The sequence below is a fragment of the Podarcis cretensis genome (assembly GCF_951804945.1).
Source record: "Podarcis cretensis genome assembly, chromosome: 11".
Classification (NCBI taxonomy): domain Eukaryota; kingdom Metazoa; phylum Chordata; class Lepidosauria; order Squamata; family Lacertidae; genus Podarcis; species Podarcis cretensis.
In genome coordinates, this window is record NC_137180.1 from 798238 (window position 1) to 823010 (window position 24773).

General features: G+C 45.5%; 1 protein-coding gene across 1 annotated transcript in view; it reads left to right on the forward strand.

Moving 5' to 3' along the window:
- Positions 1-215: 215 nt before the first annotated feature.
- The window catches only part of PGM5 (phosphoglucomutase 5), a 133997-nt gene continuing 109439 nt past the window's right edge, over positions 216-24773 (forward strand). The window contains exons 1-2 of the mRNA XM_079996098.1: positions 216-571; positions 24388-24550. Coding sequence (XP_079852224.1) covers positions 311-571; positions 24388-24550 — 424 coding nt within the window. The 5' untranslated portion in view covers positions 216-310. The remainder of the gene's footprint in view (positions 572-24387; positions 24551-24773) is intronic.

Sequence of the window (24773 nt, forward strand, 5' to 3'; positions counted from 1 at the left end):
CTCTTTTGTCGCAATTCATTGACAGGGCGGGATCCCCGCCAACCAATGGGCTTCACGCCGCCTCCAGTTCCTTCTCTTTCCGCCCTCTGATTGGCCGAGGCTGCTGCCGCCGCTGGCGAAGGCGGGCTCGGCTGCTCCCTCCCTCCCTCCGGCGCCCTTGTTCCCAAGCGGACAGTTGCTTCGCTGGGCGCCGGGCGGAGCGGCGTCTCCCGAAGCGCCTCTTTCCCGCGCCGCCCGCAGCGGGCGAGGAGGGCTGTGCCGGCGGCGCTTCGCATGTGAGGCGCCAGGCCGGGCTGCGGCCGAGGGCGCCATGGAGGGCAGCCCCATCCCGGTGCTGACGGTGCCCACGGCGCCCTTCGAGGACCAGAAGCCGACGGGCGGCGGCGGCCTGCGGAGACCCACGGCCGTCTTCGAGAGTCAGCGCAACTACCTGCCCAACTTCGTGCAGAGCGTGCTGTCGTCCGTCGACCTCCGCGACCGCCAGGGCTGCACCATGGTGGTGGGCAGCGACGGCAGGTACTTCAGCCGGACGGCCGTCGAGCTGGTGGTGCAGATGGCGGCGGCCAACGGGGTAAGGGCGGCGGCGGCGGCAGCCTCGGCGCGGGGTCTGGAGTCGATGGGCGGCACCGTCAGGAAAGGAAGGAAGCCTGTCCGGAGTGAGTCGCTCCGAAGCGAGGGGCTCTTCGGGCGGGGCGCGCTGGCTTCCTCGCCGACGTGCCCCACACTTGCTCCCCCGTTGCTCTCCCCAGGGAGCGGCTGCAGGTTCCCCCAACTTGCCTACCTTCTCCGAAGTCTAAGGGCGCCTCCCCATCTATGCCCTTGAGTCTGTTTAGGAGTAAGAGGCAGGTGGACGGACGTGGGATTTGCAAATGTGTGGAGTGCTTTTACAAAAGATTCTCAGCATTTTCGACATTTAAGAGGCACAGAAAGGTTCAGTATCCCAGGAGGAGATGTATCCTCATTTATTAATGCCCGACTTTAGATTTTGTCTCATCTCATCGTCTTTTGGAATAGCATATTTGTGTTTGAGGCAGTCAAGTGTCTCTGACCCTGTGCCTGCTTCCAGAGAACAATGTTACTGTAAGTGGAGTTACTGTAAGAAGGTGAATATAGCTCTGGTTTGTTCCACTCAGATGGTGTCTGATATGTTTAACTTAGATTGCTGTAGTTTGGCTGCTTTTTTATGCTAGAGAGAAATATTTAAATATATATATTTAATAGCATATATATTTGCCACTGGGGATAAAAGCTGGATTTGGTGGTACACATTTTTGGAGTGGGAAACTTAAGAGAATATCATCTAAAGAGCTCTGGGCCTTCTGGTTTTTTGTTTTGTTTTGTTATGACCATGTGTTGCATGGTTCTTGTTTGGCACAAGCTAGCTCAGGAGCTTTAACAAAAATAGAGCTTGATGTTGATGTGTTCCTGTGAGAGAATGTAACATTCCTACAGTTGGAGATGGCTCTAGGCACTCTGGTACTCACAAAAGCATTAAAAAGTATTAAAATTTACCCCTTTGCCTGGATGTTATTTTGGATGGTTGATTACCTCATGTCGCTTCTATGCCAAAGTCTCCACTTTTCCAATGACTTCAGCTTTGTGAGCTGGTTGTTCACTTTCAAAAATTCCCTTTAATCTGTGCTTCTATTTGAAAGTAGCCCAGACTTTCTAACAGCACACATAACATTGACCAAACCAGACACTGGGTCCTGTGTTTTGGTTTATAAGTTTGGTTTATAAGTTATAGTTGGACTTTCTAGGCTCAGTAGACCTAAGCTGAAGTTAGTATAGGGAGGTGCTCTTTTGCAGAGGACAAAGAGCAAAAAGGGCACAGTGGGCATCAAAAGGTAGGATAAGTGAAGGAAGGAAGGTTACTGGCCCCTGAGAGAGTTTCCATGGACCATTTGGAGACCCACTGTGAAGAGTTTTTGAGGCGCTTCAATGGTTAAGTTGTTCTTGATGCCATAATTGGTGCAGAAATATGTCAGGTGTCCAATGCTGTGTCTCGAAAGGCTTTGTGGGATCAATTTCAGTTGATGTGACCTGAGGATATTGTCAGGGTGTTTGCAGGAATACATCAGACCATACAGAATCATAGATTCTCTTGTCCTGTCCCTTATGATTAATAAAATCTTGCTGGCAGGGGATGGATCCAGGGTGTGGTGAACGCATCATGATGCAATGAAGTGGTGCCCACTGCTTTGAGAGAGGCAGTGGTGTTACCACATCTAAAGAAACCCAGCATTGGACCCACTCATCTGCAATAGTTATCAACCTTTTTTCAAGAAGGTGATTGAGAGGCTTGTGGCAGAGCAGCTGCCGGCATTATTGGATGTAACTCATTGTCTAGACCAGGGGTCAGTAAACTTTTTCAGCAGGGGGCCAGTCTACCATCCCTCAGACGTTGTGGGCGGCTGGACCTTATTTTTTGGGGGGAATGAACGAATTCGTATGCCCCACAAATAACCCAGAGATGCATTTTATATAAAAGGACACATTCTACTCATGTAAAAACACGCTGATTCCCAGCCCATCCGCGGGCTGGATTTAGAAGGTGATTGGGCCGGATTCGGCCCCCGGGCCTTAGTTTGCCAACCCATGGTCTAGACCTGTTTCAGTCCAGGTTCAGGTTTTCTGGACCAAAATGGCACTGGCTACTCTGATGGGTGACCATCAAGAGAGGGGCAAGGAGGTGCAACCTTGCTTCTTCTACTCCATCTTTCTGCAGCTTTTGATACCGTTGATCCTGGACCCAACAGATTATTTGTTTCTCTGCCCCTGCCCCTTCTGTTACATAAACTTTCCTTGTTCTTTACAATATCAGACCTTTGATGTTTTCTTTGCCATTCAACTTCTGAGCACTAGATGCAAGTTTACCAAGGCGTCGTTGGGAACAGAATCTCTGCAGAGCCTTACAAGGACCTCCATAGCTTTGCATGGTAGTAAAACTGCACTGCAAATGGATCAAATTTTGTGGTTTTCAGATCTGTAATAATACTGGATACCAGTACCTCACATTTGGAAGTTACCATCTTAATAACCTTATAGTGCCTTAACTTGACAATCATTCCATCTCTGATTTATTTCAGCATTTTTTCTAAACTATTTTGCCCATAACCAGCATATGTTTGTAACTAGAACACAGGGGAAAGCAGAAAGCTCAGTGGTGAAGCACATTGCAGGTTCAGTCTCAGATAGGGCTGGGAAATGCTTCCATCTGAAATCCTGGAGAGCCTATGCCTGTCAGTGTGTAGACCGAGGGTGGGGGATCCTTGATCCCACTGGCCTCTCCTAAGGCCCCACTCCTTCTCCTCAGCCCTCTTTTCCTCTTCTGCTGAGTTATAACCTCCAATGCGCTGAGTAGGGCAAGGGCTTAAATCTCCCCTTCCCACAATCTCTCTCCCATGATCAGAGTTTGCGGCTCAATAGCAGGGAAAATGGCATGCAGCTGAGTCCCACTGCTGAGCTGATCATGGAGGAAGAAACAGAACAATCTAGACATAATGCTAAGCATGCAGTTGAGTGCGGTGCATGGGAAAGCGGCAGTGACTGTACTCTCTTTGATTTTGTACTGTGCCAGGCCCCCAGAGCACCCATTTATGTTTTGCCATTCCCCATGGCAGCCATTTTATGACTGGTGCCCACAGTACTCTCAAAATTCAAAATATGCCTACTGATTCAAAAAGGTTGGTGTGCCCTGCTCTACAGCAACAGAAGTAGCCTTTGTAGTCAGTCACAGGCCATTTGTTTTAGGCCAAAGAGAGAAACAGGAACCAGATCATGCAGGTTTCACAGCTTGATGGTGCCTAGGCATTTTCAGTGGATCCTCTTTGCCCTTGCTTCTCCAGATACTTTGCTTTTTTACTGTTGCTTAGAAGCGCATCATAGGCACATTGGCCACGATTTTGCTGTTTGTATTCTCTTATTAAAAGATAACTCGCCTGCACTTTTGCACTGTTGGGTGTTATATGGAATGTTGCTTATGTTGTGGGACAATTGAGAAACAGGTTTTGATGTGAATGGTAGTCATTCTCTGTGCCTTTCTGTTGTTGTTTTATGCCTTTAAAAGTTTTTTAATATACCATGTTTGTACCACAAGAACTATGTGTGTATGAGCAACAATTGAAAAAGCTAAGGGAAAGCTTTTGGCAATCTGTAAAAAAAAAAGAATACTTATATTTTCTCCACCCTTTTAGTACAATTTGGCAGAATGAAGACAATACTATAATAATCTAGAGGCAAGTGGCTTGATTTCAAAAGCAGCTTCAGGGACAGAAAACAGGTCATAAAAGGATAAAAAACTACTCCAAAACAATTCACAGTATATTTTTATTTTTAAAAATAATCATATGTAGGTTCTTCAAAAAAGACACACACAAAAACACACAGAGATGCCTGAAAGTTTTCTGAGTTTGGGCTTGGAACTAGTTCCCAGTTTACAAACATATCCACTCCAATCCCCCCAAGCCCCTCCTCTGCCTTTAAATTCCTCTTATCAGGCAGTACAGTTGAATGATGATGGCAGTACAACCAATGGTAATGCCCCTCCAGCTGCAAGAAGGAAGGTAGGAAATTGGATCTCTCCCTTCCCTCTCTGGCCAGCTGCTAGATCAGCTGGGGAAGGCGGCTGCTGCCATTAACTGGGAGAAGAAATGTTTCTCAAGGACTCTTGGGACTGTCTCTCCCCCGCAGCATGCCAGAAAGGAAGGAGAGGGTGTAGATCTTCCTTCCTTCTTTTACTGTGGATTGAGTGCCAACAGGGGAGATATGGGGGGGGGGGCTAGGTGAGAAAGAGGGGACAGGAAACTTCTGAACTTAAATTGTTTTGGGAAATAAAGCAAGCTTTTCCTGACTTCTGCGGAAATAACTTGGACAGCGGTCCAAGCAGTTCAGTTTGATTTGGGCTGGGGGAGTTCATCTATCTCTAAAAAGAATAAAAAGTAGTTATTAGCACACTAAAAACTGGGAGAGCTCAGTTGGTAGCGCATGAGACTCTTAATTTCAGGGTCGTGGGTCCAAGTCCCATGTTGGGCAAATGATTCCTGCATTGCGGCTGGTTGGCTCCATGGCCCTTGTGGCCCCTTCCAATTCTACAATTCTATGATTCTTTTAAGGCCGTGATTTAGAGAATGACATAACGACAATGGAGAATTACAAGAACTTTACTATCCACATTAAACAATCGTATGAATGAGCCCTAGGTCTTTTTTTCCTGAGTGCTGAAGTCAAAGGGATCATCCTTTGATTTGTGTTTGAGCAACACCCCAAAACAAAACGAGAGGGGAAGGAACAGAAAGATGGCTTCTCTACTTAACCTAACTTCGATGTTCTTCCATTTATTGATCACCTATACTTCCTCTTGGGACGCAGGTGGCGCTGTGGGTTAAAGCCTCAGCGCCTAGGGCTTGCCGATCGAAAGGTTGGCGGTTCGAATCCCTGCGGCGGGGTGCGCTCCCGCTGCTCGGTCCCAGCGCCTGCCAACCTAGCAGTTCGAAAGCACCTCCGGGTGCAAGTAGATAAATAGGGACCGCTTACCAGCGGGAAGGTAAACGGCGTTTCCGTGTGCGGCTCTGGCTCGCCAGAGCAGCGATGTCACGCTGGCCACGTGACCCGGAAGTGTCTCCGGACAGCGCTGGCCCCTGGCCTCTTAAGTGAGATGGGCGCACAACCCCAGAGTCTGTCAAGACTGGCCCGTACGGGCAGGGGTACCTTTACCTTTACCTTTTATACTTCCTCTTATCTTCCCTCCTTCTTTTCAGATAGTAAAAAATAAGAATCCTAAACTTTCCCAAGGAACTGTTGACCACAAACATGTTTCTTTCATCAGTCTCATCATTTGTACCTTTACAGCAATCCTGTCAGGTTGTTTGTCTGAAATGCTGTGAATGAGGTTTGAGGCTGAGTGTATGTATGTACCATATTTTTCGCCCTATAGGATGCACTTTTTCATAGAAACATAGAATCATAGAGTTGGAAGAGACCACAAGGGCCATCGAGTCCAATCCCCTGCCAAGCAGGAAACACCATCAGAGCACTCCTGACATATGGTTGTCAGGCCTCTGCTTAAAGACCTCCAAAGAAGGAGACTCCACCACACTCCTTGGCAGCAAATTCCACTGTCGAACAGCTCTTACTGTCAGGAAGTTCTTCCTAATGTTTAGGTGGAATCTTCTTTCTTGTAGTTTGGAACCATTGCTCCGTGTCCGCTTCTCTGGAGCAGCAGAAAACAACCTTTCTCCCTCCTCTATGTGACATCCTTTTATATATTTGAACATGGCTATCATATCACCCCTTAACCTCCTCTTCTCCAGGCTAAACATGCCCAGCTCCCTTAGCCGTTCCTCATAAGGCATCGTTTCCAGGCCTTTGACCATTTTGGTTGCCCTCCTCTGGACACGTTCCAGTTTGTCAGTGTCCTTCTTGAACTGTGGTGCCCAGAACTGGACGCAGTACTCCAGGTGAGGTCTGACCAGAGCAGAATACAGTGGCACTATTACTTCCCTTGATCTATTGATGCAGCCCAGAATTGCATTGGCTTTTTTAGCTGCCGCGTCACACTGTTGGCTCATGTCAAGTTTGTGGTCAACCAAGACTCCTAGATCCTTTTCACATATACTGCTCTCAAGCCAGGTGTCACCCATCTTGTATTTGTGCCTCTCATTTTTTTTGCCCAAGTGCAATACTTTACATTTCTCCCTGTTAAAATTCATCTTGTTTGTTTTGGCCCAGTTCTTTAATCTGTCAAGGTCGTTTTGAAGTGTGATCCTGTCCTCTGGGGTGTTAGCCACCCCTCCCAGTTTGGTGTCATCTGCAAATTTGATCAGGATGCCCTTGAGTCCATCATCCAAGTCGTTGATAAAGATGTTGAATAAGACCGGGCCCAAGACTGAACCCTGTGGCACCCCACTAGTCACTCTTCTCCAGGATGAAGAGGAACCATTGATGAGCACCCTTTGGGTTCGGTCAGTCAGCCAGTTACAAATCCACTGAGTGGTAGCATAGTCAAGACCGCATTTTACCAGCTTCTTTACAAGAATATCATGGGGCACCTTGTCAAATGCCTTGCTGAAATCAAGGTAGGCTACATCCACTGCGTTCCCTTCATCTACCAGGCTTGTGATTCTGTCAAAAAACGAGATCAGGTTAGTCTGACATGACTTATTTTTCAGAAATCCATGCTGACTATTGGTGATCACAGCATTCCTTTCTAGGTGCTCACAGACTGTTTGCTTAATGATCTGCTCCAGAATCTTCCCTGGTATTGATGTCAGACTGACTGGGCGGCAATTATTTGGGTCCTCTCTTTTCCCCTTTTTGAAAATAGGGACAACATTTGCCCTCCTCCAGTCTGCCGGGACTTCGCCTGTTCTCCAGGAATTCTCAAAGATGACTGCCAGTGGATCTGAGATCACATCTGCCAGTTCTTTTAATATTCTTGGATGCAGTTCATCTGGCCCTGGAGACTTGAATACATCTAAACTAGCCAAGTATTCTTGTACTATCTCCTTAGTTATTCTGGGCTGTGTTTCCTCTGCTGAATCATTTGCTCCAAATTCTTCAGGTCGGGCATTGTTTTCTTTATTGGAGAAGACTGAGGCAAAGAAGGCATTGAGGAGTTCAGCCCTTTCTGTGTCCCCTGTTTGCATTTCACCATCTTCTCCTCTGAGTGACCCCACTGTTTCTTTCTTCTTCCTTTTGCTACGAACATACCCATAAAAGCCTTTTTTGTTGCTTTTAACCTCTCTAGCAAGCCTGAGTTCATTCTGTGCTTTAGCTTTTCTGACTTTGTGTCTACACAAAAGAGCCAGTGTGGTGTAGTGGTTAAGAGCGGTAGTCTCGTAATCCTGGGGAACCAGGTTCGCGTCTCCGCTCCTCGACATGCAGCTGCTGGGTGACCTTGGGCTAGTCACACTTCTTTGAAGTCTCTCAGCCCCACTCACCTCACAGAGTGTTTGTTGTGGGGGAGGAAGGGAAAGGAGAATGTTAGCCGCTTTGAGACTCCTTAAAGGGAGTGAAAGGCGGGATATCAAATCCAAACTCTTCTTCTTCTTCTTCTACACGTGCTGGCTATTTGTTTGAATTCCTCTTTGGTGGTTTCCCCCGTTTTCCATTTTTGTACACATCCTTTTTTAATCTTAACTCAGTTAAAAGTTCTTTAGATAGCCACCCTGGCTTCTTTAGGCACCTTCCATGTTTCCATCTCATTGGTATTGCTTGAAGTTGTGCTTTTACTATCTCCCTCTTAACAAACTCCCAGCCATCATGAACTCCCTTTCCTTTTAGTATTACTGTCCATGGGATCTCACCCAGCACTTCCCTAAGTTTTATGAAGTCGGCTTTCTTAAAGTCAAGAAATAGAGTCCTAGTATGCTTGGCTGCTCCTTTCTGCTGTATAGTAAACTTCAGAAGAAGTTTTTCCCCTCCAAAAATGAAGTTTTTCAAAAAAGAAGTTTTCCAAAAGAAGTTTAACAAAAAAGAAGTTTTTCCCCTCCAAAAATGAAGGGGAAATGTGTGTGCGTCCTATGGGGCGAATGCAGGCTCGCAAGGCTTGCGGGTGGCAGCCTGCAGCCCGAAGCACGGGGTCACGCTCCGGAGTGCACCCCGGGCTTCGGGCAGATATCGGGCAGCCCCACAAGCTCGGGGGACAGCGGGGAGGTGGAGCGCCGCCATCCCGCTATTCTCCGACCTGGTTTGGAGGCTGGCGGTGGGGAGAGGCAAGCTTCTCCCCACCGCCAGCCCCACAAGCTCGGGGGACAACGGGGCAAGCCACTGCCCCACGGAGGCTAGGGAGGCTGTCCCTGAAGGTAGAAGAGGGAGACGGAGCGCTCCGTCTCCCTCTTCTAGCTTGGGGATGGCTGCGGGGGGGGGGATAATTTCCCCCCCTTGATTTCCCCCCAAAAAAACTAGGTGTGCCCTATGGGCCGGTGCGCCCTATGGAGCGAAAAATATGGTATGTGGGTTTCTTTGGCTCCAGTCTGACACCTACTACAATACACTGACTCCACCTTAATTGTGGCAAAATGATCAATCACTCCCCTCTTGGGAATAAATTCCACCTCCTGGCTTAGTCACAGTTCCTGAATATGTCAGCACTGACCATAGTTAATATTAATGAGGATTACAACATTAAACTTTATAAAATTCAACTGGCTGCCAAACATCATAGCTTTTTCGTCTGTGACATTGCTAAAATCAGATCCTTTCAAAACTATTCCTTCTGCTAAATTTTTAATCCAAATTCTGTTTGTTTCCTACCTTGGTTATTGCAATCATGAGTGTTTCTTACTCCTTAGTTCCTTCTTTTGAATTCCTCTTTCATCATAGGCTTTTATCTTAAAAAATTTTATGGTCTTGTTCCTGCTTATCTCTTTTCTCTAATTTCTTCTCTGCTTTTGCAACTTTGCATCTTGCGTTTGAATAATCAGGAACTAACATATTTAGTTAGCGGGACGCAGGTGGCGCTGTGGGTTAAAGCCTCAGCGCCTAGGGCTTGCCGATCGAAAGGTCGGCGGTTCGAATCCCTGCGGCGGGGTGCGCTCCCGCTGCTCGGTCCCAGCGCCTGCCAACCTAGCAGTTCGAAAGCACCTCTGGGTGCAAGTAGATAAATAGGGACCGCTTACCAGCGGGAAGGTAAACGGCGTTTCCGTGTGCGGCTCTGGCTCGCCAGAGCAGCGATGTCACGCTGGCCACGTGACCCGGAAGTGTCTCCGGACAGCGCTGGCCCCTGGCCTCTTAAGTGAGATGGGCGCACAACCCCAGAGTCTGTCAAGACTGGCCCGTACGGGCAGGGGTACCTTTACCTTTACCTTTAACATATTTAGTTAGTTAGGAACTAACACTAAATATCTGTGATCACTTGTACATTCTCCTGTCCCAAGAGGAAAGGTTTTGTCCCTGACTTCATGCTGAATATAGTGGTACCTCGGGTTACATACGCTTCATGTTACATACGCTTCAGGTTACAGACTCCGCTAACCCAGAAATAGAGCTTCAGGTTAAGAACTTTGCTTCAGGATGAGAACAGAAATCGTGCTCTGGTAGCGTGGCGGCAGCGGGAGGCCTCATTAGCTAAAGTGGTGCTTCAGGTTAAGAACAGACCCCCAGAACGAATTAATTACCTCGGGTTAAGAATCTTGCTTCAGGATAGGAACAGAAATCGTGCAGCAGCGGCGCAGTGGCAGCAGGAGGCCCCATTAGCTAAAGTGGTGCTTTAGGTTAAGAACAGTTTCAGGTTAAGAACAGGCCTCCGGAACGAATTAAGTTCTTAACCTGAGGTACTTTAATCAACCAACCAGAGTCCCAGCTTTACATGTAGATTCTGGAAAGTTTCTTTTGGCAGGGGCTTTGTCAGGATGTCAGCAGTCATCTCTTTGGTGCTGCAATAAAATAGTTCCACAAGTCCACTCTGAATCATTTCATGAATGTAGTGGTACTTCACACCAATATGCTTTGTTCTTGCGTGGAACTTCTCACTCAGAGATAGCTTCATGCAACTTTGATTATCCTCTAGCAGCTTAACAGGTACCTTGCTCACCAACCCAAAGTCCTTAATGAGTTGATCCAGCCAGGCAACCTCTCTGCATGCTTCTGTAGCTGCAACATACTCTGCTTCTGTGGAAGATAATGCTACACAGTTCTGTTTATAACTACCACATGAAACAAGTCCATCCCTGAACATAAACATATATCCTGTGGATTTATAAGCATTGTCGCCAGCCCAATCTGCATCAGTATACCCAATCAAACTAGGATTGCTGACAGCTAGTAACCTTAACTTAGAATATATAGTACCCTTTAGATACTGCACCAACCTTTTAACTCCTGCCCAATCATACTCAGTGGGAGCATTTACTTTTCTATTAAGTATCCCCACAGTATTGGCTATGTCAGGTAACTAAATGCAAAAGATTACCACTCATTGACTGATACTCATTGTTTTCTGGCAACGGGTTTGAATTCTGCTGATTCTTTAAGAAGTCGGTGGCCATGGGTGTAGCAACTATGTTTGCATCTTGCATCTGCATGCTTTCAGTGAGTTCATGGATCTTTTGCCTTTGGTTGAGAATAAATGAGCTGTCTTCTTCTCTTTCAACTTGAATCTCGAGGTAGTACTGAACTTCTCCCAGTTCCTTGACCTCCACTTCTTTGCTAAGATAATTTACAATTTGTGCATAGTCTCTTTCATTTGTTGTAGCAATAATCAAGTCATCAATAAATGTTAAAACATATGAGAATTGTCCATTACTTGACTTACTGTACAAGCACTTGTCAGCATGGCCTTCCTTGTAACCAAGCTGTGTCAGCATTCTATGCAATTTTTGGTTCCAGGCTCGAGCAGCCTGTTTGAGTCCATAAAGTCCCTTTTTGCAGCTTGCACACGAAATGTGCCTGATGTGGTTTTACAAAACCTTTGGGTTGACGCATATAAATGTCTTCCGAAATCTGTCTGTGGAGAAAAGCAGTAGCAATGTCAATGTGTTTCACCTGCATTTGCTTGGAGGCTGCAATACTCAGAAGCATCCTCACACTGTTGTATCTCACGGTAGGTGCAAAAACCACTATATTGTTGTGAAAATCCTTGTACTACAAGACTGGCTTTGTAGCATTGCACTTCTCCTTCTGCCCCCTTCTTAACCTTGAATACCCATTTACCACTAATGGCCGCCTTGCTGAGTAAAAGTCCAAGTCTTGTTCTGATGCAGTGCATCCTGTTGATTTTGCAGAGTCCTTGTGCACAGCGGAAGGATGAGGAGTACGTGCCACATACTTTATTTTTCTTTATTTACACTTCAATGCTGAGAGCTTACAAACAAGCATCTTGCCTCTGTGAGAGCAGAGAGGCAACCCCTCTCTCCTCGGAAAACACCGAGAGAACTGTGAAAAACAGGAAACCAGTGTACGTCACATCCAGTCTCCCTTTCCCATGGGAAAACTCCAACAGCAACTCTGACTGTGGAATGTAAACATTGTCTTGTGACAAGCACTTCGCTGCACAGTGAAGAAAGCAGAAACCAACATCCTCCCCCTTTCTGTGAACATCACTGGGCAGCGTGTTCGTACAATATCAGTATAAACCCAACTTCTGCACATAGGTACAGTGTTGATCCTTTGATACAATCTTGGACAATACATCAGCAGGAATTTCATTACCTGGCATATGGGACACCGTTACGAGTCCCTTCTGAATACGTTCCCTAGCATGTTGCAACTTCAATTGCAAGTGCTTCGTGCTTTGCTTACAACCTTCAGAATTCAGCAAAGCCAAACATGCTTTGTTGTCCTGGTAAACCTGGATTGGACATTTGACAGGAATTTTCATGTCTTTGCACAACTGTAACAACCACTCACAATCTTTAAGTGAATAAGACAGTGCATTCAGTTCAGCTTCACAGGTACTTAAGCTAACTGTTGTTTGCTTCTTGCATGACCAATCAAATAGACCCTGATTGTACATGTAGCAAACTCCAGACGTACTTTTCCTGTTTGTAGTGTCACTTCCAAAACTTGCATCTGCAAATATCTCAAGACCACCAGACTTCTGATTGTTAAATCTCAGTCTGTAATGCATAGTGCCTTTCAAATACCGCGCTATGCGTTTCAGAGCTTTCCAATCCTTAACAGTAGGATTGTTTACTTGTCTGCTTAGCAAATTACAGCTAACAGCAATGTCAGGTCTTGAACATCTGGCAATGAAGTTTAGCTTGCCTAGCACACTTCTGTACAGTGTAGTGTCAGAAAATGCTTCTTCAGTGTCATCTACCTGATAACCTGTTGTCATCAGTGTGTCTACAGGGTTAGCATCCATCAGGTTTAGTTTGCTTAACACATCAGCAATTTTCCGTGACTGGTGTACTAGAATGTTACCATCTTGATCTCTCTCTATTTCCAGAGATAGGTAGTTGTTTACCTCACCAAGATCTTTCATGTCAAAGTGCTCTTTCAGTTGAGCTAGGGCGTTATTGTACATTGTGACATCTTCCCAAAAGAATAAAATATCATCAACATAAAACAAGCAATACAGTTTCTTTTGCCCCTCCTCTTTGACAAATACACATGGATCAGCTTTCCCTTGCTTAAAAGCTAGAGAAAACAATACTTCAGTGAGTTTTGTGTGCCAACACCGTGCACTTTGTTTGAGACCATAAAGGGACTTCTTCAGAGCACAAACAAATCCCTGTTTTACCTGTACGCCATCAGGTGGAAGCATATAAAGTGATTCACCTAGAGATCCGTACAGAAAAGCTGTATTCACATCATGGTGACTAATGTGTAGATTCTCCTCTGCAGCTAGCTTGAGCATAAGCCTAATGCTTTCATACCTCACTGTGGGTGAGTAGGTCTCGTGATAGTCTTCACCTGGTACCTGTGCAAAACCTCTGCCTACCAATCTGGCTTTGTGTCTGACTATCTTGCCATTCTGATCAGTCTTCGCTTTGAAGACCCATTTGCTTCCAAGCAGTTTCATTCCTGGAACTACTGGAACAAGCTCCCATGTTTTGTTCCTTTCTAAGGAATCAAGCCTTCATGGCATTTAACCATGGCTCAGCATCCTTTGAATCCAAATCCTGGATTTCTTGGAAACTTGAAGGTTCAAATACCTTCTTGGAGCTTTTAACAGCTGTTACTGCTATCTTAGCAAACTCATCAGCAAATCTCTTTGGAGGTCTGCCTTTTGTGGCTCTTTGTGACCTGCAAATTAGCCGTAGGTCTTCAACACTCTCCTCTTCCTTCTTGGGAGAAAAGTGACCTATTGTGAACAATGGTTCTTCCAATTCTTGATCAGAGCTTTCAGAGGCATAGAGGCTTTCGCACTCTTGAAATCCTCTGAATCACCCGATTCAGTTTCAGACTCAGAATCAGAACCTTCATCAGTGGGTGTGGGTTGTTGCGGCTGCTTTTGTTCATCCTCAGTTTCATCACTGTCATCAGGATAACATTGGAAAATTCCCACATTCTCCCCCCACTTGGCATTGTACTCAACACTTCTTGTGAGCTTAATTGTCTTAGAGTCAGTCATCATTATTCTGTACGAACCTTTCTGATAACCTAGAAAGATACCATGCAAACCACGTTTGCCTAACTTGGAGCTTTGTGGTGTGTGAACCCACATGTCAGAACCAAAAATTTTCATGTGTTTGATGTATGGCTTTTTGCCAAACATCTTCTCATAGGGGGTACAACCAATCGCTGAAGACAACCTGCGATTATAACTGTAAGTAAAACATGAGAGAGATTCGGCCCAATAACTCTCTGGAAGATTTGCATCATGTAGCAAGGTTTTTAACCCTTGAAGCAATGTTTGATTTGCCCTCTCGCAAAGTCCATTCTGCCATGGCGAGCGAGGACTAGACAAATCGTGTTGAATTCCTTTCTCAGTCAGAAAAGCTTCAAACTGCTGAGAAGTGAATTCCCCCCCGCGATCAGTGAAAAGAATTTTTATCTTCTTACCATGCACATTTTCCAACCAAGCACAGAATTCCTTGAACCTTGGAAAAGCCTCTGATTTCTGCTTGAGATTATACACATAAATATACCTGGAAAATGCATCAATGATGCAGTGCATCCATCTCCTCCTGTGCAGCCTTCTTCCAGAGACTGGCTTGTGCAGCTGGCATCTCCTCTATCTCTTCCCATGTGGAAGGTTCCTGTGGAATCGGCGACCCTGCAAAGTAGGACAGTCTTATTGGTGGGACATCTTTGTTGGTTCTCGATGAGTGTCTGACCTCTGATACTGCGACCGCATCAGCTTCCTCATCCCCCTCCAACATTGACATATCTCCATCTGAATCTTCCTCTTCATCTCTGGTTCCGCCAGGAATCTGGTCCTCTGTTTCTTCTAGTGTGTTGCCTTTAGGAGGGGCTATGTCACTGGAAGGCAGCTCAGGATTTTGCCGGGATATAGAAGGAAAGTACACAAGTTCTTTAATCTTTTCTGAGTCCTCAGAAAAATCCAGAACACTAGTTTTATTTTTTTATTATTATTTATAAAAACAGAACACTAGTTTTAGTATCAGCTTTGCTGTGTTCATCAAAATATACTGCATGGTGCGCATTTGTCTTACCAGTTTGTAAGTCCATAATTCTGTATCCCTTGCCTCCAGAGGTGTACCCCACAAGGATACCTGCTCGCGCTCTGGAGTCAAGCTTGTGTCTGTGTTCTTTGGGGACATGGTAGTAACAGACTCAAACACATGTATGTGTGACAGATTGGGAACTCTCCCATGCCAAAGTTCGAAAGGTGTGCACTTTGCCCTCTTTGTTGGCAATCTGTTCTGGAGATACACTGCTGTATTCACTGCATCTGCCCACAGCTTGTGTGACAGGGATGCATCCTTTAACATGCAGGGTCATTTCCACGATGGATCTAAACTTTCTCTCAGCTATGGAATTCTGTTGTGGTGTGTAGGCAATTGTGGTTACATGTTCAATTCCCTCCTTCGCCACAAGAGTCTGCATTTCATGTGAGCAGTACTCACCTCCATTGTCAGTCATTAGCGTAGCTGGAGCTCTCTTGAACTTGTTTTTGACCATGGCTGTGTATTTCTGGAACATTTCCAGTGTGTCAGTCTTTTCTTGGATGAAATACACTACACAATAATTGGAGAAATCATCAAGAAAAATCAGTATGTATCTGTCCCCCCCCCCCCCAGTAAGGGAACACTCATTTGTCCACATAAGTTACTATAGACTATATCAAGCACTTTAGTGCTTCTCTGCTCTGTGCAACGTGGAAATGAAGGTTTTACAGCTTTCTCAGTAATACAACGTATGTATCAATGTTGGAATTGTGTTGCTAGCTGTTACCTGCAGTCCTTTTGCAAGTTTATCCTTCTGTAAGTCTAAAATAAGGGTGGCGCTGTGGATTAAACCACAGAGCCTAGGGCTTGCCAATCAGAAGGTCGCGGTTCGAATCCCCGCAACAGGGTGAGCTCCCGTTGCTCAGTCCCTGCTCCTGCCAACCTAGCAGTTCAAAAGCACGTCAAAGTGCAAGAAGATAAATAGGTACTGCTCTGGCGGGAAGGTAAACGGCGTTTCCGTGCGCTGCCCAGAAGCTGTCTGCGGACAAACGCTGGCTCCCTTGGCTGAGATGAGCGCTGCAACCCCAGAGTCGGTCACGACTGGACCTAATGGTCAGGGGTCCCTTTACCTTTTTAAGTCTAGAATGACGTTGGTGTCTCTGTGTCTGAGGCTTCTATGCTACAACTGCAGGTTCGCCTCATCCTTCTGGCTTGAATGGGCCACCTTTGCGGATCTCTCTGAAAGATCAGCCTCATATACACCATTTATTAGTTTAGCTTGAACAAACACTTTGCCATTCTTTGTAACCTTGCACTGTCCATTTCCAAACGTTATCTGGAAACCCTTTTTGGACACACTAATCAGATTGCAGCTGAGCTGTAGAGCATACAGGACTCTTTCCACTGTAGTATGTAAAATTTCATTGTCTATATTTGTCAGGGGCTCAGGAGCAGAAGCACAGGGAAGAGGGGAGATGGAGAGCGAAGGGGAAGAATCTGAGGGCAGCGTAGAAGAAGATGACAGTGGCCCGAGAGATTCCATGAGTCTCTCCAGCGAATCGGAAGATTCACAGAAGGGGGCACCAGTGGCCAGGGCAAGGGGATTCCCAAGGGGGACACTCCAGGAGCAAGGGGCCAGCAGGGACTCCCAGAGTAGCAGTTGGAAATCAGGACCAGCTTCCCCACCAGAGCATAGTGGGGGGGAAGAGTCCCAGGTATCGAGGGCAGAGGATTCCACACCAGGGAGTGAAGATAAGTCAGGGCTGGCCACGCCTCCGTCGGAGAGCCAGACAACGGAGGGGAGGTCAGATCTGGGCAGTATCCCGGAAGAGGGAAGCAGTGACAGAAGCAGTGTGACGGTCAGGAGGAAGGTCACTGGGTTGGCGCGAGAGCCAAGTTCAAATGTACAGGAGCGCGGGACAGCAGAGAATGAGGATTGGGAACCGGGTCCTAAAGCCCGCCGGAGACAGGGGGAGGAGTCAGCCGACTCAGCGTCGGAAGAGTCCAGAAAGGGGAAAGCCCCGGCGGGCAAGAGGACCCAGAGGAGGAGAGAACAACGGAAAAGGTGGAGCAGGGCTAGGATCTTAAACTGGTGTCAGAGGGGAGGAGATTCAGACGGGACTTCGCCGGTCTAGGGTTTAAGACGTAGGGCTGCGCGTTGCGGCTTTGGAATGGAAGTTGAACTTCAATAAAGACTTTTGTACATAACGACGATTGGGTGTTGGTCCTCTGTGAGCTGGGACCTAGGGGCAGCTCTGACAATATTAAATTTCAAATTCACAGAAGCAGCCCCTCTTGCTTGGACTATTTCCATCTGCAGTCTCAATTTCTGATCCTACCGCATCATTTATCTCATGCGAGCTGGCACCATGATCCAGGATCCACTTACTGCTTTTATTTTTACAATTCTGGACAGCTAAATTCCTTTCCTGTAGCAGCCAGGTGCATTCAGGTTCCCTCTTCTTTTCCCCTTTTGGCTGAAAAGGGAGGGGTATCTTTGTTTTGGGTACTCTACAGTTCTTGACGCAGGTGGCGCTGTGGGTTAAAGCCTCAGCGCCTAGGGCTTACCGATCGAAAGGTCGGCGGTTCGAATCCCTGCGGCGGGGTGCGCTCCCGCTGCTCGGTCCCAGCGCCTGCCAACCTAGCAGTTCGAAAGCACCTCCGGGTGCAAGTAGATAAATAGGGACCGCTTACCAGCGGGAAGGTAAACGGCGTTTCCGTGTGCGGCTCTGGCTCTGGCTCTGGCCAGAGCAGCGATGTCACGCTGGCCATGTGACCCGGAAGTGTCTCCGGACAGCGCTGGCCCCTGGCCTCTTAAGTGAGATGGGCGCACAACCCCAGAGTCTGTCAAGACTGGCCCGTACGGGCAGGGGTACCTTTACCTTTACCTTTACAGTTCTTAGCAATGTGGCCTTCCTTCTTGCAATTGAAGCAAACTACTATTTTCTGTGTGTCTTTGGGCCTTGCAAACTGCCTAGACGCATAATTGCTGTCTTTACTCCTAACATTTCTTTCTGGAGACTCAGCTCTCCCTCTGCACCCTTCCTCAAATAAATGGTCAGGACCCTTCTTTGTGGTCCATTATACTAACAAATGCATCAAATCTTGGTCCTAGGGATGATAACAGAAAATGGTTTAGGAGTAAGCTGAATCTTTTGAATAATTTCAGTAAACTGTTCATATGCTGTGTGAATTCATCTTTAGAATTCATTCTGAGTCTAATACTCATGTATTAACATTCTGTAGGAGCTCTTCATGGTGTCTCCAAACATGTACTCTATATCACTTAAAATTTGAGATGTACTATCTTCAAAATTTATCATTGAGAGGTGTTCATCGCAAAGCCCATTCAAATGATGAATCTGGCTTTACTGTTCTTTTCTTCCCAAGCTCATATCTTGATTAAATCACCCTCATCTGTGGTTGCAGGCCAGGGGCTTTTTATAGCTTCCAGGACTCCTTTTGTATCTAGGAGTGCTATTAAGCGTTGCTTCCAGTTCACAAAATTATGTTCATTTAGCATAGGCAGGCCTCGGCCTAGATCACTATCAACTAGCCATCACACTAGCCATCTCAAAAATATAAAACAGATCTTCACTGCCTTAGGTAACTGTAACCTCTGAGGGAAGGGAGGGGCTTGCTTAATCCCCACTGGATAACCAGGAAGTAAAAAAAAATTATGCAACTCTGGGCCCATAACCCATGGTGGGAAGGTTTACTTTAGCAGAGTCAAACAATCCCCATTATAAGTTTATGCAGCAATCAGCTTGTTACTGACTCATCAGAGTTCTGCTAATAAAGATGCCTTCCTGGATAAAAATCCCTTTGAATCCCTCTTAAAGAATGCACACACAAATCTGATTCATGTTAATATAAAACTAGTTTACTCTCAGATTCATGTAGGTTTACAGAGATGTACCTGAAGGCAGGCTTAGATTACATAACATGCTAATAAACTATACCAGAGGGAAGTTGGTCCTGAGGTGACTGCAACTGAGCAGTTATCTTTCAAAACTACCAGCAACCAACAAACCGGTTGTCACAGCAACCAGTTAGAACATGGAGGCCGTTAGTCCTCTGTCGGAATGTTGCACTTGACTGTAGCTTTAAATCCCACAATATCTTGATATATCACAATGTCTGAAATAAGGGTGAACTATGTAGAGGTGAATGGGGTCAACTGTTACCTAGGCAGAGAGAGGTGGAGAGGAAGAAGCTGCCAAACCTCGTGTTGATTCGTGGACAGGGTGGAGTGGAGATGGAAAGCAGAAGAGTGAGGCGCTGGAGGGGGAACCTGCACCCCAACATCCAGATTCTCTACACAGGGCGACACAGACAAACGCATGCGCATATACACAGAAGGGTAACAGGAATCGGGAGAAGCATTGACTGGCTTCATGGATTTTCCTCCCGCAGTTCTGAGGGTGCAGGAGGAGGAATGCCTCCCTGGCCAGCAGCATCCTAGTGCATTTGCTTCCCACTTGGTTGTCTCCTCTCAGCCCCTCATGATGTGGTTTGACCTGGAGCCTCGTGGTTTGAGAGGGTGGGAGTGGAAGGGGGGGGTGTCAAGCTGCCATCTTCAGTCCAGGTAGGGAGGAAAGGTAGCGGCAGGGGTGGGGGAGCAGCTCTGAGGTGAAGATGCACACCCGCTGAGGCTGCTGCTTCCTTCCTCCTTGGGAAATTGGGTGCCCTCCCTCAGTGCGAGGGGAAGGGATTGTGGCGCTGGGGAAGAAGGCGAGTGAGCAAAACAAAGAGATGGTGGTGCGCTGCTTGTCCTCCCCTTTTCCAAGCTTGGGTATGTGCAGTTTGGAAGAGGGAAGTCCCCTTCCCTCTACAGATTTTAATCCCAGCAGCAGTGACTTTCCCCTTCCTGCCAAGAAAAGCCTCAGTTCAGCTGAGCCACCCCCCGGGAAGCTGTCAGTCCCCAATCCTTTTGTTAAAATTTCCCTCAAATTCTATTCAGATTCACCTGACAAGGTATTGCCAGGTCAAAACAGGTCATAATGTGGATTCAAAACCAGTTTTGGACGATATATTGATGTATTTCCTAGCCCTAGTGGCTGGTTGAAACTGCTGAGGATGGGGGACAGAAGGATATAATGGAGAGTCTGGGACTGGGGAACAGAGAAGGATGACAGTCCTTCTCTCCTGCCCCCGCCTGTATTCAGCTCCTGCAGTTGGAATAGCAGGACTCCCATTCCCCCTCTTTCCTCCCAGGGAAAGGATCTGGGGGAGTGAGTGTCAGCAACCCCTAGGAGCAGAGGAAGCAGAGTCAGAATCGGAGGGCATAGCCTGTTCACCCAGGACCTTGTGATGCTCCCATTGTAGGGAACATCCTCATCCTCCTCATCACTTTTAATTTGTATACCGCCTTTCTATCTTACAATACTCAAGGCGGTTTACAAGCTGAAGAAACAAAGAATGTACACCTTATAACAATCTAATGCAACACAAAAATGTGATAATAAAACAGACACATCCTTCCCAAATTCAGTGCCTTGCCCCATCTTTAAAAGCATATGGGGGTGCATACCAACCTATTGGAACAACTCAGTTGCTCCATGCAATTCTGAACTCCTTACCCTGTTCTTGGACTTCTTAAACAGGGCAACTGCTTCTAGCCTGGCTGGCCCCACCTTTTCTGTCATCAAACCAGAACTTAGTAGCTGCTGAGACTTATACCTGTTGCTGAGCCTGCCTCCCTTTTTTGCCTTCAGTAATCTCCCCCAACAAATGGTTTACATTTAATACTTTCTTTTTTAATCCTCTTCCACTGAGTTTACACATAACCTTAGATAAATGAATAGTTCAAGGGACTTTGAAGTTATTTCTATATTAAGCAAAAATAATGGGTAAATAAAGCTTTGAAATTATAGCTTTCTTAGTTGGTTTCTGCTTAACACCAATTTTTTGTTGTTGTAAGAATGGGTTGAACAGCCACAATTCACACTATGTTTGGCAAGTGCAACCTACCAGGCCAAAGTGTTCTGAAGTGCACTGTACTCTGGCCTTTATTTTTAACACAGAAATCTGACTCGGTGAAAGCTGCAGGTCCCAGCAATCAGTCATCTCTTTAATCAAGCTGAAAGGCCACCGTGAAAGGCAATTGCTGTCTGTTCTCTCTCATGCCAACTGAAGATCTAAGCATACAGTTTCAGATTCTTGCATCTTCATGGAGACTCCCAGATTTCCATTCATTGCTACCTGTATACTTCCATGTACAGTGGTACCTCGGGTTACATAGGCTTCAGGTTACATACGCTTCAGATTACACACTCCGCTAACCCAGAAATAGTGCTTCAGGTTAAGAACTTTGCTTCAGCATAAGAACAGAAATCGGGCTCTGGCAGCGCAGCGGCAGCAGGAGGCCCCATTAGCTAAAGTGGTGCTTCAGGTTAAGAACAGTTTCAGGTTCAGAACGGACCTCCGGAACGAATTAAGTACTTAACCCGAGGTACCACTGTAGTTGAAAAGTTAATGGGGCCTAACCAGGACTCTTGGATTGCCAATCTAGCGCATACAGAGTTTGGCTGCACAGTTTTTTGTGCATACCACATGGGATAAGTTCTTTCTCATTAACTTTAGTGTTGTTATGTCATTGACCAGGATAGCTGACAGCAGATTTTTCTTAATAATGTCAGGCTCTTAGCTGAATATCTGTACTTTAGAGTGCTACATGAACTAATAAATGGCTGTACTAAGAAAGGATGTAAATTAGTGTTGCAATTTAATTTACTGGTACATTTTTGTAATGATAGTTTGATTTTAGTAGCATTTATTCTTAAAAAAACTATTTGAGATTGGAAGACCACTTGATGACACAAAATTTCTGGCCAGTTCTAGTCTTACTGCAAAATTAGTAGCTTTGGGTGGCCCAGATAAGCACTACAATGTGGACGCAAACCTCAAACATATCAACTCTTTTTGCACATCTTCCTTACTGAATCAGAGTTGCTGGCAACTGTTTGTCTCAAAAGACAATGGAATGAAGTCAAAGCACAGGAGAATCACAGTGCCTGCTGTGGCTGCAGAGGCTAGTAACTTGTGACTGCTGTCCCCCGCGTTCTTTTTGCTGTATTAGCAGCACTGAAGTGACCTCCCTGGAGTGCAAGCCTGGGCAGTGTTATGGAGGTCCTGGACTGGCCAGACAACAAGACCCCTCTCTCAGCCTCACTGATAGGGTCCAAAGGAAAGCTTAGCTGCAGGAGTTGTTGGAAGGAGGTGTATGAGACACCATCTACCTGTCTTGGGGACTTGGGTTTGTGTAGGGTTGACTCCTGAGCCCTTTCTTCTCCCAAAGATGTCTTGCAAGGCAGCAGGTACAGGTTCTTCCTCAGGGTTTACTCCCATAGCCTTTCTCATGAATAAGTATAGCCGCAAGGCAGCAGAGGTTGGAGCCTCTATTTGTCTTGTTCCTCAATCCGACAAAGCCTGTCTTCACATGGAGGGGAAGTCCCTAACTCACCAAAGGGTTTGAGACCCAGTCGAAGTCATTTCCTGCGTTGTGGCTGCTGTCATGGCATGCTTTAAACCATATTATGGTTTATGGCTGAGTAGGGATTTGGACTCTGGCTTCCTGTTAGATATGAAAAATGGTCCATCAAGACTTTGAGTCTTCTGGATCCTTAATAAAATGACCTTGGACAAGTTGGTGAATTAGGAAAGCTTTATTATGCTTGCAAGTGGTTGACCTGGTTACACAAAGTGTCAGAGGAGGCACACAGAATCAGGAAATTATACAAGTATTTAAAGCCTCGAAGTTCATTCTCCCCCTCCCTTACAGAAAAAGCGTGGAAAGCCCCCGGGGAACCTTGTTTGTTTAATTAGCATAATAACATCCCATTTCCCTTACTAATCATTGTACAGATATGGTCACACGCCCCCCTAGATAACTTTATTGACATATCAGCAGAACGTTTTTATTGCAGACCACAAGCTACCCTAATTTCTATGCTCCTATCCACTGTATGTTAAGTTCAAGCCACTTCCTTACTTGATGAAGACAAGTGATTAACCAACAGGCAATAGCACTGTATGTTTGTTTAACCAACAGGCATAGATGCGTGCATAGATACGTGTTCATGTTCCAACCGTGTAGCTACATCATGTGTACTTGCAAAGTTCTTGTAAAGTTCACTTTGTGGTTAGGCATCTGTTCTTTTGAAGTACAGTGGTGCCCCGCAAGACGAACGCCTCGCAAGACGGAAAACCCGCTAGACGAAAGGGTTTTCCGTTTTGGAGGCGCTTCACAAAACGAATTTCCCTATGGGCTTGCTTCGCAAGACGAAAATGTCTTGCGAGTTCCTGCGGGGTTTTTTCCCCTTTTCCCCCCCTTTTCCTAAGCCCTAAGCCTTATCAGCTGATCCGCTGATAAGCCGCTTATCAGCTGATCCGCTAAAAGCCGCTAAACCGCTAATAGCGCTAATCCGCTAAGCTGTCAATGGGCTTGCTTCGCAAGACGAAAAAACCGCTATACGAAGAGCCTCACGGAACGGATTAATTTCGTCTTGCGAGGCACCACTGTAAATAAAGCATCAATAATTGCTAATGCTAAGGTAAAGAATTGCTTTTAGGTTAGAAGCATCTTATTAAAAAATGGCCAAGCTATAGTTTACTGAAATGAGTACACTCAAATAAATGTTTGAATAAGTTGAATAAAAGCATCTTATTCTAAAAGCAATGAAGAGGCAACAATTATCTCTGACATTTCCCAGATCTGCTTATGCCACCCTGGCTCTTGCATCACATCATTCTAGACAATGCTAGGTTGCAATAACTCTTTTCTAGTTACCATATCTTTTAATCTTATAATTTAGGACATGATTCTCAATCTGCACATTTTCTGATTTCAATTTTGTAAAAATGTTCATACAATTATATCTACTATATAATAATATAATATATCTACAAAAGCTATAATCTGCAGAATTATCTCCTCACTGAAGTTATGTCTCACCCCAACATTATATTCTTTTAGATTCCAGGGTTTTAAAAAATATATTTTTTGTTGCAGAAATCATTTTTATGATTATGTTAATTAAGTAACATGAGAATCATTTTAATATTGCTGTTCATTAAGTCTTATGACAGAGGTCAATGACAAAGCGCATAGAAGCCCATTATGCCCCCTTTCCTGCCACTTGTTGCTCGTATTACTTTATTTTTGTTAGCTGCCCTGTGACCATTTTTGGTGAAGGGTAATACAGAAATCTTTTAGTTAATAAATAATTTAAATAAAATAATTTGTATACTGAACTTATAGATGGCACTGTTTCTTCATTATGTTTGTTTGGTATCATTGAGCATCACCCAGTAACTCAACCCCATGCCAACAAAATGTGATCTTGTTCTTTTTATCTGGCTCGTCTAGATTGGAAGATTGGTTATTGGTCAGAATGGCATCTTATCCACCCCTGCTGTTTCTTGCGTTATCAGAAAGATCAAAGCAGCCGGTGGGATTATTCTGACTGCTAGTCACTGCCCTGGAGGACCTGGAGGAGAATTTGGAGTTAAGTTTAATGTTGCCAATGGAGGTATGTAATTTTAAGATTTATGTTATCAATTGTTTTGAAGAAACCAGATTGAAAATAGACTTTTATACTTGTCTAAAAATTCAAAAATACTGTTTCTATATTTTTCTAAGCTGTCTAAGATTTTAATAGATTCAGTTATTTTAGTGGGTTGTATCCTAGAGAAACCAACAGGTGCTCAGTGATCAAATGTCCTGGAGGCATTGCCAACTTCTTTTTAGATATT